Consider the following 18,371-nt stretch of genomic DNA (forward strand, 5'->3'; position numbering starts at 1 on the left):
GTTGCAGTTTTGTGTCCATTCAGTTGCATTTTGTAAGAAAATAATGATAAATAAGCATTATTGAATAAATATTATAGGCATATTTAAGATTTTCTGCCTTATGTGCATCATTGTATTACTTATCTGATATTACCCAGTAAATTCTAACCAGGCACAGGCAATATATGTGGCTATATAATTATATAAAAGAAGAACTTTAGAGCAATCTTATCCTAGTTTTACCCACGGTTTCTGTTTCTAATAGAGGGCGCACTTTTCTTAGCTTCCGGTTTCTTCTGGGCCAGAAAAATTATGAAGATAAATAATAATGTCAACGAGAAAATCAAACTATGATAGCACACTCAAGTGTTCTTCTTTTGTTTGTACTTTGGGCACACTTACATCAAGGTAAGTTCGACTATTTGCAATCGTGGTTCAGTTGTTTACCTTAACGCGCACGTTACATTGAACGAGATCAGTTAAGTTCCAGTCAATGCGAAGTTTGTGTACAATCTCTAAATATATTAATCTACATAGCTTGAATAAAAGCTTTATAGAATTTCCAAGCCGTATCATACAGGTTAATCTAGCTATTTTGAGAGAAGAAAACAGTAAAAAAAAAAAAGTCTTAAAAACGTATTAATGGCAATGCTATGATTTGGGGGAGATTTCTTTTTGTTTGTGAGTAGCACAGGGTTATTGACACAATCTATGCAAATGGTAGATATAGTATATTATGAGATTATTATTACACTATTATCATTATACTATATATAACAGTTTGGAATGCATAGATTGTGTCAAACCTATTTTAAAAAACATTTGAACTTATTTGCAAGAAGTTAGACTACAGTTAACTGTAGTTGGTATGCTTTACAGTGTGACTGTTGAGACAAACCAAGACCCTTGACATCTTGCAACACTAATTTAGACATTTGATCTGCCTATTCATTTTTGCAGAAAATTTAATGCAGTTGAACAGTGTATTGTGACATTATATTTAGCTTCGCTTTTTTTCGCCCTTTCAAAGCTAGTAATGATCAACAGCATCAAAACTTATGAAGGTATAAGAAGACTTGCCTGGTTATAGATATATGCCTCTCTGTACTAATTACATTCAGGCTTTTAAATCTACAGCTTCACATACACACAATGACAGTTTGCATGTTCAAGTTGTTGACAGCAGACAATGTCAAGTTTCCGTCAGTAAATAATTATTCAAATTTTTGTGATGCTTCTGGTAAGTTTGTATGAATTCGAGGATGACTTGCAAAGCATTAGTGTATCACAGTCAATGATATTTAAAAGATTTGCAAACCACAAGCCATTTGGGCAACCATTTTCAGGAAATCCACATGCCTGAACTCAATTTCACTTGCCTGAAAATGAAAGTAAATTATATGCATGCGAAATATGAATAATTTTCAAGACAAATCCGGAGCAGACCGAGTGAAGATGCGTAACTAATGGGACGAATGACTTTGTTTGGGGCGAGTTATTCTAATTCTATGACTTGAGCATGCGCGTAATATTTATTTACTTCCGATTGTCAAATTAAAACTCTGACGGGTAATTTTTTTTTACAAGCCAGTCGGATTTGTTGTCAAGCGAATTTTACAAGTCGGACAGGAAAATCACTGGCCGCAAGCGTTCGGACTACCGCTTTATTTTACAGACTGGTATCATGACGTCATATTTTTTGAATTGCTATGTTATCATTAAACAGAGCCTTCTGATAATTGCAATACACCATTCATGATTCGATAACTTTTTTTAAAGCAGGAGAAAGTTGCATAATTCACAGGGTGTCATTAAAACAAATTTTAGGGGAGGAAAACTGATAGTTTCACAGTGACTGCAACATTTTTCCAGAGCACTATGGGTACTGTTATCCTGGATCATCATTTTTCAGCTGATGAAGAGCAAGTCACGTGACTCACGTGTGAAATCATTGGAGTAAGCTTCTTTCGCTATAGCTTCTCTTGCTATGGGGTGTATGGGCACGTTAGATTTGTCTACACCGTTGTACACCCGATGTAGTTTGTTTACACCTTTTAAATCATTGACAAGCGCAGTTTGGTGTAGTGTAGTATTTTATTCAATATGGACATTCAGCAGCTGAGGAGATCCTCATTGGAGAATTAACAATTTTAATGCAAATAAATTTCAAAAAAAAAAATTACTGGAATTTTAAGATTTCTTTTTCACAACAATGTATTTTGATGTGCTTTTATAAATACCTGGATACATCTGAAAAATACCAGGTCATACTCCAAAATATCAGTTGACTTTTTGTGCTGAATTTTTTTTTTTTTTTATGATTGTACAAAATATCAATCTTTTCATTTATTCTATAAAATGTATTTTAAACTCATGTAAATAACTACATTAGTCATACAATACACTGGAATTATTCTCATATATACTTTACAAACTAACAAAATACAGAGGAAAACATAGATCTGCAAATTTTCTGTCTCACCATTTGTAAGCCATATTGAATTTTTCGGTAACAACACAGGCCCTGTACAGAGTGTAGAAGGTGTACACCAAAAAGTGATTGCGGAAAGTTGTGTAATTTTGTGGTCAATGTAGACAAATTAAGCACACCCAATTATAATAATTCGATTGTTGGCGTTTGAAGTTTTAGATATTTTGTTACTGTTTTCTTCTTTCAAAATAGCTTGATTAAGCTATTTCAAATAGCCTGATAAAGCTATTTATAGAATTTTTATAGCAATATAGATTTACTGGCCCTGAATTAAAGGCCTTATTAGTTTGTATAGTGTTTAATTATAACGAGGTATAACACAATAATTTTCAAAAGATATTCACTCATAGTTTAACAGACTATTTAGAATAGCTTGATTTAACAAATTTTTAAGTAGATTTACCAACCAAAAGTCTGTGAGTCTGGATCAAGTTCCGACTTGATAGCTGTCATCATTTGAATCTGTTCAACAATCCAATCAATACATCTGTGAAATGTGTTCATCAGATTTGTCTCTTTTGAATACTTTTCAGTAAATAAATGCACAGGGGCGTCCATTTGGGCCTGAACCCTGTGATACCATAACTATATTTATGGTATCGCAGAGTTCGGGCCCAAAACGGGCTCAGCCCCTGTGAATAAATGCAATCTCTTTGTATGACAAACTGTATGTGTTGAGGCCTATATAAGTGATATTAATTCTTATCATGATCACTATAGTTATATGCTGAACATCTTATTAATTGTTACTGCCCTAATTTTCTATAAAGCATTTTGTGTCGAAAGAGTTTATAAACAAAATAATTTTGAGTATCCCTGCTCCCCTAAAAAATTGTCATTGTTTACTTATTGAAATACATTTTAAAAAGGAAGTGTTGCCAGTCTGCCCGTCTTGAATGGTAACAATTCAGTCCTTCACCAATATAACTTTTTGTTTTGTCTGAATAACATGCAATAAAGTCATGCATACTTACAATATAGTGAAGTCATGTGCTAAATCAAGACGCTGTGTTGGGCCTAAATGCAAGATAAATGATCTGATGCTTAGGAGGTCTTTTGTCTTCATGATGGTTGGAGTCATGTATGATATAAATCTTGAGATAAGTGTAGAGAGGAATGTGAATACTTACTGTACCTGTTTAACAGTGTCCAACCTGAGTTACCCGGTCATCCATCCCAGTCAGAGCATCGAAGTAGAGGAAGGGCAGACTCTGGAGGTGAGGTGCAGCATTAGCAGTACTGAGGGACTGCCTAAAGCCTTGTATTGGCAGGGTGTGTGGAAGTCCAAGGAAGAAATTCACCAGCAGTGGGCAGACAACTTCACCAGGACGCTGGTCATCAGGAATATCACGGGGAAAGATGCGGGCATCTACCAGTGTTTCTACAACAGCTCCACAGTACAGACCAAACGAGGACTCTCCATACGAGTTATATCAAAGTGTAAGTAATGTATAGTAAGCCTTTAAAGTTTTAGTACAATAACAGTTGTATTGAAAAATATTTTAAATTATTTTTAGTCGAGTTGCATAGCAAATCTCGTCTTTTCAGGGCTCGAAATTAACATATGCCCGTCAGTCTGTGACTGATTAAAAGTCTGGCGGACTGACTGACATTTGTTTTAGTCGGTCCGATGGGACTGGTTAATTTTCTAAAGCATTATTTTGGAAAATTTACTTATGAAATTCTATACACACATTTGGCATGCTTCGATCTGTAGATATCAGACGAATCTGATTTGTAATTATAAATCCCACATTTAAGTGTTACAATATTGTCTGAGGCATATTGAGTTAAAGTTCACTTTAATAACATCAAGAAAATATGTTTAATTATACCCCCCGCAACAAGATGTTCCCTATCGATTTTGGGGTCAAAAGGTCAAAGGTCAAGTGCACTGGACATCGAAGTAGCAATATGGTTTCCGGGCTCTAAAGCGTTATCCTTTCCACCTACAGTCACCATATCATACATATGGACTACCCATGGGATGAAGATGTTCCCTATCGATTTTGGGGTCAAAAGGTCAAAGGTCACGTGCACTGGATATCGAAGTAGCAATATGGTTTCCATTTAAATTCTTTAACGACTTTTTTCATCGCATGGAGATGCTGTGTTCCTAGATAATCCATTTCTCCTTACAAACGAGAATACCCAAGGTTTGTCATGCCATTTGTTTTTTACACTCAGAAAAGAGGTAGTTTATACCTATTACCAACACCCTTTGGGAGATTGGGATAAGCGGGGGGTATTCTTAGTGAGCATTGCTCACAGTACCTCTTGTTATTTCTGGAAAACTCTGTTGGACTGGTCATTTTTTCTGCGGACTGTTTGAAATTATACCCCATCAGTCCGGCTAGACTGGTGCCATAAAAAGTTAGCTTCAAGCCCTGCTTTTAAATTGGCGAAGGATGGGCGTCCAGTCGGGTGGGCGTCCGGCGTCCACAATTAGCTTGTCCGGTCTCTAACTTTCATACTTTTTGGTGCATCTTTGTGAGACTTATTTAACATGATCACATCCAAAAGAAGAAAGTTCCTATTTATTTTGAGGTCAAAAGGTCAAGGTCAATTTGTCAATAAATGCCATAGATTTGAGCTTGTCCAGTCTCTAACTTTCAAATTACTAGGGGAATCTTTGTGAAACTTACATAGCATGATCACATCCAAAAGAGGAAGGTTCCTATTTATTTTGAGGTCAAAAGGTCAAGGACACTTTGTCTCTAAATGCCGTAGATTTGAGCTTATGCGGTCTCTAACTTTCATACTACTTGGTGCGTCTTTGTCAGACTTGCAAACTTTGATCACATCCAAAAGAGGAAGGTTCCTATTTATTTTGAGGTCAAAAGGTCAAAGGTCTCTTTTTCACTATATACTGTAGATTTGAGCTTGCCTCTAACTTTTATACTTGTACTTGCTGGTACATGTTTATCAGACTTCAAATCCTGATGACATTCAAAATTCATGTTGCTTTTGAAATCCAAAGGTCAATGTCATTATCACACTAAATACCTATTGCGGCCATTCAAAGCTTCATACTTATAAACTATATTAAATACGTACATGTTTTTACTTCATGAATGCAAGCATGCATAATTTTCCAAACTGCAACTCGACAATACGCATCTTTGATGCATTTTAGCGATTTTCTTAAATAAGCATTCAGTATGTAATGCTGCCAAATATATTTCCAGCATAGTACAAAATATTGAAAAAATTGCACTATAGTATAATATGATTGATTAATTACAAGACGACAAACCACCGTAATTATTGTAGATAAATGTTTTGTGACCTTGCACTTTGTCTGTAGTTTACAAAGAATTGTACCATTGAGCCTCTGATGTAACTAATTGATACGCGATGCTCATCTCTTTCAGTAGCCACAGGTGCTCGATGCCTTAGTAAACAGTTTTTGTGTGAGACCAGTAAGGTCTGTATATCTATGGAGCATCGCTGCAACAGACAAGAAGATTGTATTGATGGATCAGATGAAAGAAGTTGTCAGTATGGTGGGTATTTCTTTATACTAGTTTAACAATTTATGATGCAAGAGAAATAAACACAGTGAAACTTGTATTAAGCAGTCATGTATGAGTACCAGTAAGGCGAATTCAACTTAATTAGTAGATTATCATCCAGGGTCTCGGAAAATTATGGGGCGGGTGGGAGGATTTTATTTTTTAATTTTTATTTTCTGAGAAAAATATTAGTTTTTGACAATAGAAGTGTATCATTTAATGCCAGATGGATATCAATCTATGCTTATTTCACAGACAAATTCAAGGTTAAGCTTTAATTTCAAACACAAAAACATTTGAAACTTCTTCAAGATATGAAGAACATGATCTCTTAATTTCATTTACGCCCGTAAGAATGTGAGAAATTAAAAAACGTGTCTTTCTTCTGATGGCTTTTCATATTGCTATACTGGAAATGTAAGCAAGAAGTGTAAATACCTAAGTTGGAAATGAAAGTTTTCCGGAAATCGTAAGTTTGGAAAAATAAAAAGAATTGGGGTGGGCCGATTTTCTAGGGGCGGGCGGGCGGGGATGATAATCTATCAATTAAGTTGAATCGGCCTAAAAGGGATTTTTATAGAGAGATGAGCTTTAAATACAGATTTCTTTTTTTCAGAAAAATTAACTTTTAATTATATGCCCATCTTTTATTGGGCTGTATCATCATGGTTATGGGCTTTCCTATCTACCTGTCCATCTGTTAACTTTTCCTATCTACCTGTCTATCTGTTAACTTTTCCTATCTACCTTTCCATTTGTTAACTTTTCCTATCCACCTGTCCATTTGTTAACTTTTCCTATCAGCCTGTCCATCTGATAGCTTTTCCTATCTGCCTGTCTATCTGTTAACTTTTCCTATCTACCTGTCCATTTGTTAACTTTTCCTATCTACCTGTCCATTTGTTAACTTTTCCTATCCGCCTGTCCATTTGTTAACTTTTCCTATCAGCCTGTCTAACTGTTAACTTTTCCTATCAGCCTGTCTAACTGTTAACTTTCCCTATCAGCCTGTCTAACTGTTAACTTTTCCTATCTGGCTGTCCATCTGTTAACTTTTCCTATCTGTCTGTCTATCTGTTAACTTTTCCTATCCGCCTACCCATCTGTTAACTTTTCCTATATACCTGTCTATCTGATAACTTTTCCTATCCATTTGTCTATCTGTTAACTTTTCCTATCAGCCTGTCCATCTGTTAACTTTTCCTATCTGTCTGTCCATCTGTTAACTTTTCCTATCCATCTGTTAACTTTTCCTATCTGTCTGTCTATCTGTTAACTTTTCCTATCAGCCTGTCCATTTGATAGCTTTTCCTATCTACAGACCCTGAAACGTGCTACTACACCAGTTGCACGGTACGGTTCGGTACGCTTTATGAACGGTACGGTTCGTTTTCTGTACGGTTCGTTTCTTGAACGGTACGGTTCGTTTCTTGCACGGTACGGTACGCTTCTTGCACGGTACGGTTTGCTAAAAATAGCTGCACGCTTTGTGAACGGTTTGCACGTTTTATTAATGAGGTGGGCGTGGCCTGAACGCTTTGACTTCGTATAAATTGTACGTTTCGATAGTTTGTTTTCACTCGATCGGTCTTATTCGGCTCTTTGATTATCGGCTGCAGGATTTGTGGTTGTGTTAGAATGTGCACATGGGGAAATGAGACGTTCTTTTTGATTGCTTCGATGGAATAATTCCATATTGATAACGTACATAAAAGTTATGAATAAAAGTTTTTAGAATTTGCTTAAGTCTAAGTCTTAATGGTTGTTATTACATTTCAATTTGTTTTTCATTTCTCATCAGACATTTATTAATTTACGATTTTATAAAAAGTTGTTACATGAACTGCTCCCCGACATGGGCGTGCGTAAGTGTAAAAACAAAGCGTATTAAGTTTCCGGATATAAATTACAGTGCCTAAATTGGAAAAGTTTTTAAGAAGAAGTGAATTTTGTTTTGAATACACTAAAGTCGCAAATGACACAATGATTATTTTCTGCACTTCACATTTATTGTGATTTATCATCGGCATTATGAAAGATCCAGGATATCTGCACGTGAAGTTTGTACGTCCTTTTTTGCCAGCATTCAGTCATTCATGATTAATAATGTTAGATATCTGTTGCATTTGTCTTTGAATCAAATAAAATGATGATAATACATATATATTCCTATCCTTTATCACGCGAGAAGTCCGATTTTCATTTCCCATACTTTATTTTTGATCACTGAAAATTGAATTAAAAAAATTAACAGAAAAGTAAGGCAAGTGTATAGTTTGCAATAAAATTTTCTATATATTGTTGAAATACTTGAAAATGCTGAAATGAATATTTTTTTGCGGCCGATTTGATGCTTTGCATCAATTTAACTTGTTTACATTCTTTTACACATGTATGTATCTATTTATTTCTCTGTCGATGTAATTAAAAATTGTTTATTAGTGTATATAATAAATCCGCCAATCTACATCTATCTATATGGGTCGTTATCAATGTAGAAGAGAAAAAGATATGTCAAAATTATTGCTAATAAAGTAATGAAAATATTACAGTGTAGAACGTGACAATTTTTCTAATCGGTCTAGAAATTTCTCATATGATTCAGACACTGTACGTAGGAAAGTACATATTGAATACATTAATGCTACAAATATCAATTTCATCTTCTTACGGCAAGCCCTGTGCCATACGTGTAGTAGCATTATCAGGGACGTCGACGTCCCTGATTATATGAAGAAATTAAATAGGCTACTTGTAAGTACTATTACAGTATTGTAGTTAACTTCACCCTTGAATTTAAAAGAATTGATTGAAACAGAAATTCCGTTTAAACAACGAAATGCCCCTTGGTTCACTCTTTAAAAGTCTGCAAGTGAAATATACATCCACAGTACACAGGACTGGCTGCAGAAGCATGCATGCAAAATCCGTGCAGTGATCTGACGTCTATTTCTGTTAACAGTTCACAGTATAAAACGAATTTTTATGCATAATTCAGTCAAAACTTGGGTACTTGTTGATAACATACATACACATATATGCACTGAAACAATGTGACATTTACGGAAAGTAATTTTTAAAAAAAAAGAATATCAAAGATGTTTTAAGCATCTCGGTGATTTTCACAGTTGATAACCCAGCTTCGTGATGTTTGAGGATAATGCTTCGAATAGCCAGCGATAGTCTACGACCTCCTTTCCCATCGGGCGCCATTGTGAAAATAATATACTGTGGCTGAAAAAGTGGGTCAGGTGACATAAATTGCACGCTTACTGCACGGTACGGTATGCTTTTGGGCTTTTGGGGGCGGGGTTTGCATAATATTATCCTGCACGCTTTCTGCACGGTACGGTACGCTTTTTGAACGATACGGTTCGTTTCTTGAATGGGACGGTACGTTTCTTGAACGGTACGGTTCGTTTTTTGCACGGTACGGTACGTTTCTTGAACGGTACGGTTCGTTTCTTGCACGGAACGGTTCGGTTCGTTTTTAAGGTGTAGTAGCACGTATCAGGGTCTGTACCTGTCTAACTGTTAACTTTTCCTATCCATCTGTCCATCTGTTAACTTTTCCTATCTGCCTGTCCATCTGATAGCTTTTTCATGTCCTAGTCATTTCTTTTTACACTATGAGGCCTAGAGCTATCATACATTGCCAGCTAATGCATCTATAGGGTAAAGCTGTATCATGATACAAAAGTAGGTCATGATATTTTTATATATATATGTAAGACTCTAATGTGCGATGGTCACGCCAAAGTGCGATGGTCTGCGCCAAAGTGCGATGGTTTGTTAACGTTACGGACATTAAAGTGCGATGGTCACGCCAAAGTCCGATGGTGCAGAGTTCAGTAACGTTTGTGATGTCACATCATTGTGAAGTCATTCTTATTGTCTTTCAAAATAAAACCGAAGAAATGCAACATGGACGACAGCAATGGCAAGATTTACACTGTTGAGGATAGTGAGAACGGCAAAGTACATTTGTTGTCGAGCTCCCTTCTTCGCCCAAACATTCTTTAATTCATAATCATTTATTACTTTGACTTACACGTATTAAATTCCTGGGGATGTGCTATGATACAAAACATTCTAAACGATTTTGCATTGGAAAATGTCGTGTTTAATAACACGACAACTAAATGGTAATAAAATAAGTTCTTATTCTATTATTTCTGTGCATGGATTTTGCACTGATATTTTGGTGAAACAACACACGGTTGGTTCAGTGTGTACCAAAACACTGTGTCATTTACAAACCAATGGATTTTGGCCTGTCACACCATCGCACTTTGGTGTGTCAGACCATTGCACTTTGGCGCACGAGTGTGGACCATCGCACTTTGGCGTGTCACACCAACGGGTTTTGGCACAGACCGTCGTACTTTGGTGTGACCATCGCACTTTGGAGTCCCATCGCACTTTTGAGTCCTACATATATATACACACACGCTTGTAAATACAACTCAACCAGTTTTCATTTTGCTGTGATTTACATGCATTTTGTCTCCATTACAGCCAAGTGTGAGGACATGTTTATTTGTCAGAACCGGCGCTGTATCAACAAAACACTGGTCTGTGACAGCCAACACATCAACCACTGTGGAGACTGGTCAGACGAGTATTGTCTTATCACAGATGACCAGTACCCCAAAACAGGTACCGGTAACTGCTTGTCAGTGTAAAACATTAATGTAACATCTTCTTTCAAAATGTTATTAATTTGAATCTATGTGAATATTTAGAAGGAGTATATTTAGAAGGAGTAGGTAGCCCTTTACCAAAATTGTAAATGATCCCATGGGGAGGGGTTTTGGTACTAGGGTGGGCCAAAATGGTCATAGTGTTGAAATGTGTTAAAATGTGTATTAAAATTTTAACATTAATTTCTTCAGAAATACTATCCCAATTCTTTTCTTTGGATGAAGCATCTTTGGGACAAGGGGGATATTTTAAACCCCTCAAGCCTTAGGGGCAGAGCAAAAACTTTCATGAATTGACCTATATTCAAAAATTTTCTTTTCTGCAACTGTGCATCTGTAAAAAAAAAAAAAAACAAAAACAAAAAAAAACTCAATTGTTAGTCCGTAGAGCAGGAAGACTTCTACCAAAATTGTAAATTTCATTATCCCCCAGTTAGAAATTCTTACTCCAGGCAGGGCCAAACTTGGTATATAGTGATTATTACTAAAACATTAGATGTAATCTTTAATACTTTTGATGCTAAATATAAACTAAATTCATATCTAAAAGGAGCAGGTAGTCCTTTACTAAAATTGTAAATTTCATGATCCCAGGGGTAGGGGTTTTCGTATTAGGATGGGATTAAAATAGTAATAATAATTAAATGTCTATCATTTCAAAGACTTCTTTAATTTTGATGATCTATATGAAAACTAAATGCATTGCCTAATTAAGGGAAAGAAGAAGGGTGTTACGAAATTATGAATTCTGCAACCCCAGGGTTCTGAGTTTAAGGCGGATCCAAAAATTTTAACAAGTATATTGTACTTTGTAAAGTCTTTCACTTTTTTAGTCATTTTTGTTTTAAGAACACATCTTGTTTTAATCTTCTTTTATAGTGCTGCTGAATATTAGAATTTAGCTTAGATATGCAGAACAGGAAAATGATTATAGATTTTGCAGCTATTGGGGCTCGTGATATTTTTCACTAATACTCCAGTGACCAATAAGGCCTGTTGGCCTCTTGTTAATTAATAGAAAGATAAGATATCCATATCAATCCTAATCTTTCATGAAAACGATGAAAATTTTCATATGGACATGAGATGCTTTGTGGGAAAAATCTTTGACAGGAAAAAGCTATGATTATTTTGTGGGCAACTTTTGTTCACCTTGATGAGATGCTTATTTAGATACTGCACACCATACTATTATTACTATGGATTCCATTTTAAACACAAGTAATTAATATTTGTGTTAATTTGCAAGAAGTCTCTCCAGCAAAATTTAGGTTTTTGCCTTTATTCATTTTATTTTCGTTTATCATTACTTTACATTAATTTCAGAGCATCACATTCGCGATCTTACATTTTTGTAAAGTGGCACATGAAGGTGAATTCCCCAAATAACATACTTATATATAAGGAATCTACAAAATGAGTGCATTTGTTACACTGATACAGTGAATGAAATGTGTACTCTCTATTGTAGAGTTGATAAATGCCACCACTAAGCAGCCCAGTGATGAGACCCAGATGTCCTGGCTGAAGACTACGGTGTACGCAGTGATTGGATGTACTGTAGGCACTGTTCTGTTGATTTCAGTCATTGTGATCATTGTGTTTAGGTTCCGGATGAAGAGTTCACTTCGAAGCACAGAGCGAGCACTTCGACGATATCACATGACGGTTAACAGTCGATCACAACAGGATGGTAATCAGAATGCCATAGAAATGGACCCTTTCTTGTCCTCATCTGCTACGTATGGAAACATCATCGTCAATGTCAATAATGGTGTACAATACATCCCGAGAAGTGAATTCTCCACTGTTGGTGTGCCACCATCCTATTCTGATGTGGAAAGAGAGATAACCAGGGAGCGAGGATCTCCACCTCCAGTGTACAGTACAATAGACAGAAACCCACCTCAAGAGGTGATCAATTTCAATAACTACATAATACAGGACTCCTCTATCTCCATAGCCACTGCATGTGCCCCTTGCTTGCCGTCATTATCTCGTGATTCTTCCATTTTATCAGAATCGGAACTGTGTGTTCCACAGACAATACCCATGTCTAGTACATGTACTGTGTCTGTTCAGACTTGTTGTGATGATCCTGAAGCTGGTCGGAGACGGAGGTTGTCCCAGTCCTGTCAGTGCCAGTCTATAACTGTACAGAATGGAGCCATTTTATTGGCAGCAGAGTCCAATGTAGCTCCGTCAGAACCTTCACAATGCAGTCTGCCAGAATCTTGTCATGTAGAATGTGTATCCTGTCCGCGGGTGTGTCAGTTAAACGTTCAGGACGGTGCTATTGTGTTGACTGGTCAGAATGTCAGCGGTGGCTCGGCATGTGAAACTTGTGTGGGAAGCCGAGCAGATGAAAATCTCAGGGGGGAGAGTAGGAGCAATGCCAGCAGTGGCCGGTGTTGTAGCTCTCCAGAATCCAGCCCCTCCCACATCCAAGTGGAGGGTGGGCAGATTGTGCTGAGAGGAAACAAACTGCCGACAATTAATGCCATGTCATCACAACAGACTGAAGGAACTAGTGGTTCAGAGCCACATCCTAGTGTTTCAGACTCCCAAGTCGATCCTAATTAATGTATTGTAACAAAGTTGTTAGGCATGTCTTTTAAAAGATAGTACAAAATATGTATTGTTTTACTTAAATTTTCTGTATGTCTCGATACAGAAGTAAGTTTGAAAGTGTTCATTTGGAAACGTTGAGATGTCTTGCAATATGATTCAAATCTCATAAGATAAAGTTGTGATAATTTCAGAGTGAAATACATTGTGTACAAAGAGTGACCTATTACAAAGAGGAGGTTGTGAGTAACATTGACATTTGTTGTATTGTTAGCAATATAATCCTGTTATTTGATTTAATTCACCTTATACATGTTATACAATGTGTGTATTGACTTCTACAATGTCCTGCAGTGATTGTAGATATTAGGGTTGTTTGTGATGAACAAATAGATACCAAGACGTGTGTGAAAGAGATCATGTCTGCCGTATATCTATAGTTATTATTATTTGTTGACATTATAATGCAAATATTTGTTATCTTGTATGGTTGTTATGTCCTAAGATTTAGCCAGTATTTTTAGTGCCAAACTGTATACATACAAATGTACCACAGGTAGTTTTATCATGGATTCTCATACAATTGAATAATGTGTAAAAATAATTATCAATGATTAATCAATCACCATTTTGATTAATGCTATTGGTTGAAAACAGAGGTCTATTATGTTCGGATGAGTCTGAATTTTAAAAAGGTCAAGCATTTTTTTTTTTAGAGCCAGTGTATATACATGACATTTTATTTTTGTTAATTTTTATGAACATGAATCTTCAGGAATGAAAGAGTTTTGTTTTCATTGCCATTTAGTAATGCAAATTAGTATATCTCCATGTTGTTTTTATATGCAGGTATTTTTGTTAAAAAAGATTTTTTTTTTAAATGGTTTGTGCCAACATGGGCAAGTCACCCTCCAGAAAACCTACATTTAGTCTGATAGTGGTGTAAAGTCTTCTACTGTAGAAGTTTTTTTTCACAGTGGGGTCCAAATTCTTACATAGACATATGTGTATGTGTGCATTTAGAACATTTTTTGAAAACCTTCTTTAAGATTAGACCAACAAGCTTTAAGTTTATGATTTAGCATCCATCCTTTGATTGATAGGCAGATTCAGGTTTGGTCAGCAACAGGCCTCAGCAAAGGGGTGCATTGTTTCCTTGTGAGATGAATGTCTTTTATTTGGAGAATGTAATTTGTGCAGGCTGTAGATACTGGTGGTAGAAGAAGATTCTGATCTGTGTTTGTCTCATTGATGAATTGTTGCAGTAAATCTGTGACAGAACTTTTACTCCCAGTTATAACATAATTTTGTTAATGTCAAATGTTTTCACCACCCCTGAATTTCTCTCTGACAGATAAGTTTGTGTAAAAATATAAGTTTATATCTACTATTTTACTGTGGTCCAAAATTTATTTTAAAGTAGGTCAATAATATTCTATATCACTTGATTATCTCATGTACTGAACAATTTTATTGTACCTGAATGCTCGTGTGAGCTTCTCTGATCTAAAGTTGAGTTATGTTTGTCGTATATACCCACGTGGCCCTGTAATTGGCCTTTGGGACAGATGTGACCTTGAACTGGCCTTGGGACCAAAATTTAAACTAAAGTTGAATCTAAAGATTCTAAACTACATCAGGAGGTGATTGTGGAAGAGTTTTTAATGCTTCTGACTTAGTGGATCTTAAGAAGAGTACTCATGAAAATGATCTCATCTTGTTTTGATTTTTCTTGATTATCCATTATAGGCAAGTTGTTTGGCTCTTGATATGAACAAACAGGAATCTTATTGTCTAAGGATGGCAAGTGTAACAGGTTGAAATTCACCCACTCATTTCGGAAGAAGTTGATATTGTGAAAAGATAATAGATTATACAGTATATTAAGTTACCTTGGTATACATGTTTTAAAATTTGTGAAAGATGTTTGAATCAAGTTGAAAACAACAAAGAAGCATTTTCATGTATAGTAGATTCAAATTTGTTCAAACCATTTTCCTCCTTAGATCAGGGTCCAGGCTTGCTATAGGGTTGCAGGGTTGTTTTTTACTTTGGAAAATATAGCTAAGATCTTCTCATACTCCACAGTACGGAGTCTTAACTTTCCTGATGTTTGTGTACACTCAAACATCTGGACAATATTTCATAGAAAATACTTTCCCTTTAGGTGGAGCTAAAGTGGTAAACCCAAAATATGGGGATGCTATAGACAGAATAGTATGCAATAAATAATTGTATGTTCCTTGTACGAAATCTAAACAATGATGTTGGAGATGAGTGCAAATATTCATTTTAAACCAGGATTGTTCCTGCCTTACATTCAAGTTGCATGACAGTAACAATTTACTGGAAAGAGTCCAAACACATCTTTTCTGAAGGAAAGATGTATTAGACACTGAATCTGTTTTTCTTTCAGTGGGTGCAGGCATTACCCTTTTTGACCTAACCAATCATTGTTTTTATCAGAAACTCAATCAGTCTTGCTTTGAGTTCATAAAAAATATTCGACTGTCCAGATGTTTGTTGGAAGTATACACAAACGGTGAGATGAAATAGACTAACAGAACTGCAATTTACCAAAATAATTTTATGCAAGCATCTATATCAATTTGTAGACTAAAGAATCATGACCCCCTTATCCAAAGTTGGTCCACACAATAGATCTAGGAATATAGAGTAGGTCCACATAATACATCTAGGAATATAGAGTGGGTCCACACAATAGATCTAGGAATATAGAGTGGGTCCACACAATACATCTTGGAATATAGAGTGGGTCCACACAATACATCTTGGAATATAGAGTGGAATATGTAATGGATCCACACTATAGGTCTAGGAATATAGAGTTGGTCTGCCCAATAGATCTAGGAATATGAAATGGGTCCACACAATACATCTAGGAATATAAAGTGGGTCCACACAATGCATCTAGGAATATAAAATGGGTCCACACAATAGATCTAGGAATATAAAATGGGTCCACACAATAGATCTAGGAATATAAAGTTGGACCATACAATACATCTAGCAATTTTCTGAACAAAAGGAATATTTTGGCATCTTTTCTCTAAATGATAATGCATAAAGGCAGCCATCTTGAGAAAATGTGACATACTAATGTGGAGATACTGTTAGGGCTCTAACACGTCATGACTGTATTCAGAGCAAAATGACGGGTGAGTGATGTAGCCCTTTGGCCTTTTGTTGTATTGGTATTTGGTAATTTTTTGAAAATGTCATTGATGTCTACCTCATTGAGTTTTGATGTATTCAGCTGTATCTGTAATCAGATTTCCATGCTTTATATGGAAATCTGTCTTATTTCTTAAAAAAATGTTTATTTTTCATCAGACTGTGAAAAAATTACAAATAAGCTCTGCATATAAATTACTGTTAGGATGACCATATCATGCCTAGTAATTTATGTTAAGGGAGGTTGAAGGTATAAATTGTTAATTTTGGAATTTACTATAATTGAGTACTTCCAATATTGTTTTCCAATAATATTTAGAGATTGTATTTCCCACATGCTCCTGTTTTTTGCTAATACATGTATTAAAAAAGCAATTGAATTTATTCAGTTATATTACATGTACAGGGTACCAAATTTTTTTCATAAAATTTTCATAAACGTAATTTTAGAATTTAGCATAATAGATAAGAATGAATAATAATAACAGTGATTTATAAGATTTCTTATTCTGAGTGGAAACCCCCCCCCCCCCCCCCCCCCCACCACCACCAAATTACGTCAAAATTTTGTTTATTAAAGACACTTTGTTTTAATTTGAAAATAATGTAAAAAGATCACTGTGTATTCTTATCCATCTTCTGTATGTACTGAGACACAAAACTGAAAACCCGAGACCTCCCTTAAGGTAGCTAGTGTCATCTGGATTTACTCTCACATGTAATCTAGCTGTTTTACAAAACATTTGTAGTACATGTATAGTTTGGGGTACACTTTAGTGTAGATGAGCAATTGTGTAATGGGTGCTGTTCTTCATTGTTTATGAAACAAATGTGAACCATGATGTGTTTAAACTGTAAGCAAACAGAATAGATTTAACTAAACCTTTTTGCAAGGCATGGTTTGTTTTACATATTTTAAGATTTATAACTTGTAAAATTTCAAATAATGTCACATGCATATTAGATTTGACTTTTTGTTATGGATTTTAGGGCATTTCTTTAAGATGTCTACACAATATTTAGTAAAAGAAAATTAAAACATGTTTGTCTTCTTTTAGTATTAGAACATTTTTAATGAGGCCACACTTAAAAATGTAGGAGCCCCATAGACATCATCTGCCCATCATCACTTGTGTTGCAATACAATATCTTGAATATTTTGCAGCATAAAACTTTCATATTTTATACAAAGGCAGTAGACCATAAAAGAAGACACTTATAGGGTTTGGGGTCATGAGGTCAAAGTTACTGGAGACCTTCAACCTAATTTTGATACACTTTTTAATTACACCGATTCCATATTCTACTTTCTTAGTGATTCTATATCTTAAAAGGAGTTTTTGACAAAACACTTTTATATTTTACACAAAAGTTATAAATCATTAAAGGAGAACATCTTTAGATTTTTGTGTGTCCTTCATAGACAGGTGAAATGGTATGGTGCAGTGTGTCTATACTTAGGCTAGGATAATCAAACTTGGTACACATGCTCCCATTGCTAAGGGAAGAAGCCTGTTTGTCAAGGTGATGTGTGAAGATCGACTTACAATGGTAATTATATAGGTGCAAACAATGATAGAAAGAGTAGATAAATGAAGGCTTGGATAATCAAACTTGATGCTCATATTCAACCATCGTAGACTCCAATATGATGCAGCCATTGCAGTGTGTCTGTTACATATATATGACCATCCATCAGCACCTTTTGGGAAGGACAAAAAGTTGAGCAGTAAGTCTAGAATAATCAAACTTGGTGCACATTCCCAATGATGAGAGGAAGATGCCTGTTATTTCTCATGATCAAAAACAGTAAATAAGACTAGGATCATCAAACTTGCTATTGCTGCCAAGTTTATTTTTGAAAGATAATTAATTTTGATTCTCAAATAATAGTTTTTTCTTCAATTTCATATTTTAAAA

The 18,371-nt window shown here is 35.4% G+C and overlaps 1 protein-coding gene across 1 annotated transcript; it reads left to right on the top strand.

The window, feature by feature from the left end:
- The first annotated feature begins 242 nt into the window (after positions 1-242).
- LOC125683002 (uncharacterized) lies at positions 243-17,492 on the top strand. The gene is made up of 5 exons (XM_048923656.2): positions 243-387; positions 3,617-3,910; positions 5,845-5,976; positions 10,504-10,644; positions 12,160-17,492. The coding sequence occupies exons 1-5, from the start codon at positions 330-332 to the stop codon at positions 13,269-13,271; spliced, it is 1,737 nt and encodes a 578-aa protein (XP_048779613.2). The 5' UTR covers positions 243-329; the 3' UTR covers positions 13,272-17,492.
- Positions 17,493-18,371: the final 879 nt, after the last annotated feature.

The sequence above is a fragment of the Ostrea edulis genome, chromosome 6 (assembly GCF_947568905.1).
Source record: "Ostrea edulis chromosome 6, xbOstEdul1.1, whole genome shotgun sequence".
Taxonomy (NCBI): Eukaryota; Metazoa; Mollusca; class Bivalvia; order Ostreida; family Ostreidae; genus Ostrea; species Ostrea edulis.

Bases quoted from the DNA above. Each gene is read 5' to 3' on its own strand.
- LOC125683002 (XM_048923656.2), top strand. From the start codon at position 330: ATGATAGCACACTCAAGTGTTCTTCTTTTGTTTGTACTTTGGGCACAC. The intron at 388-3,616 runs GTAAGTTCGACT...CCTGTTTAACAG, and splicing joins TTGGGCACACTTACATCAAG to TGTCCAACCTGAGTTACCCG. The intron at 10,645-12,159 runs GTACCGGTAACT...TCTCTATTGTAG, and splicing joins TGACCAGTACCCCAAAACAG to AGTTGATAAATGCCACCACT.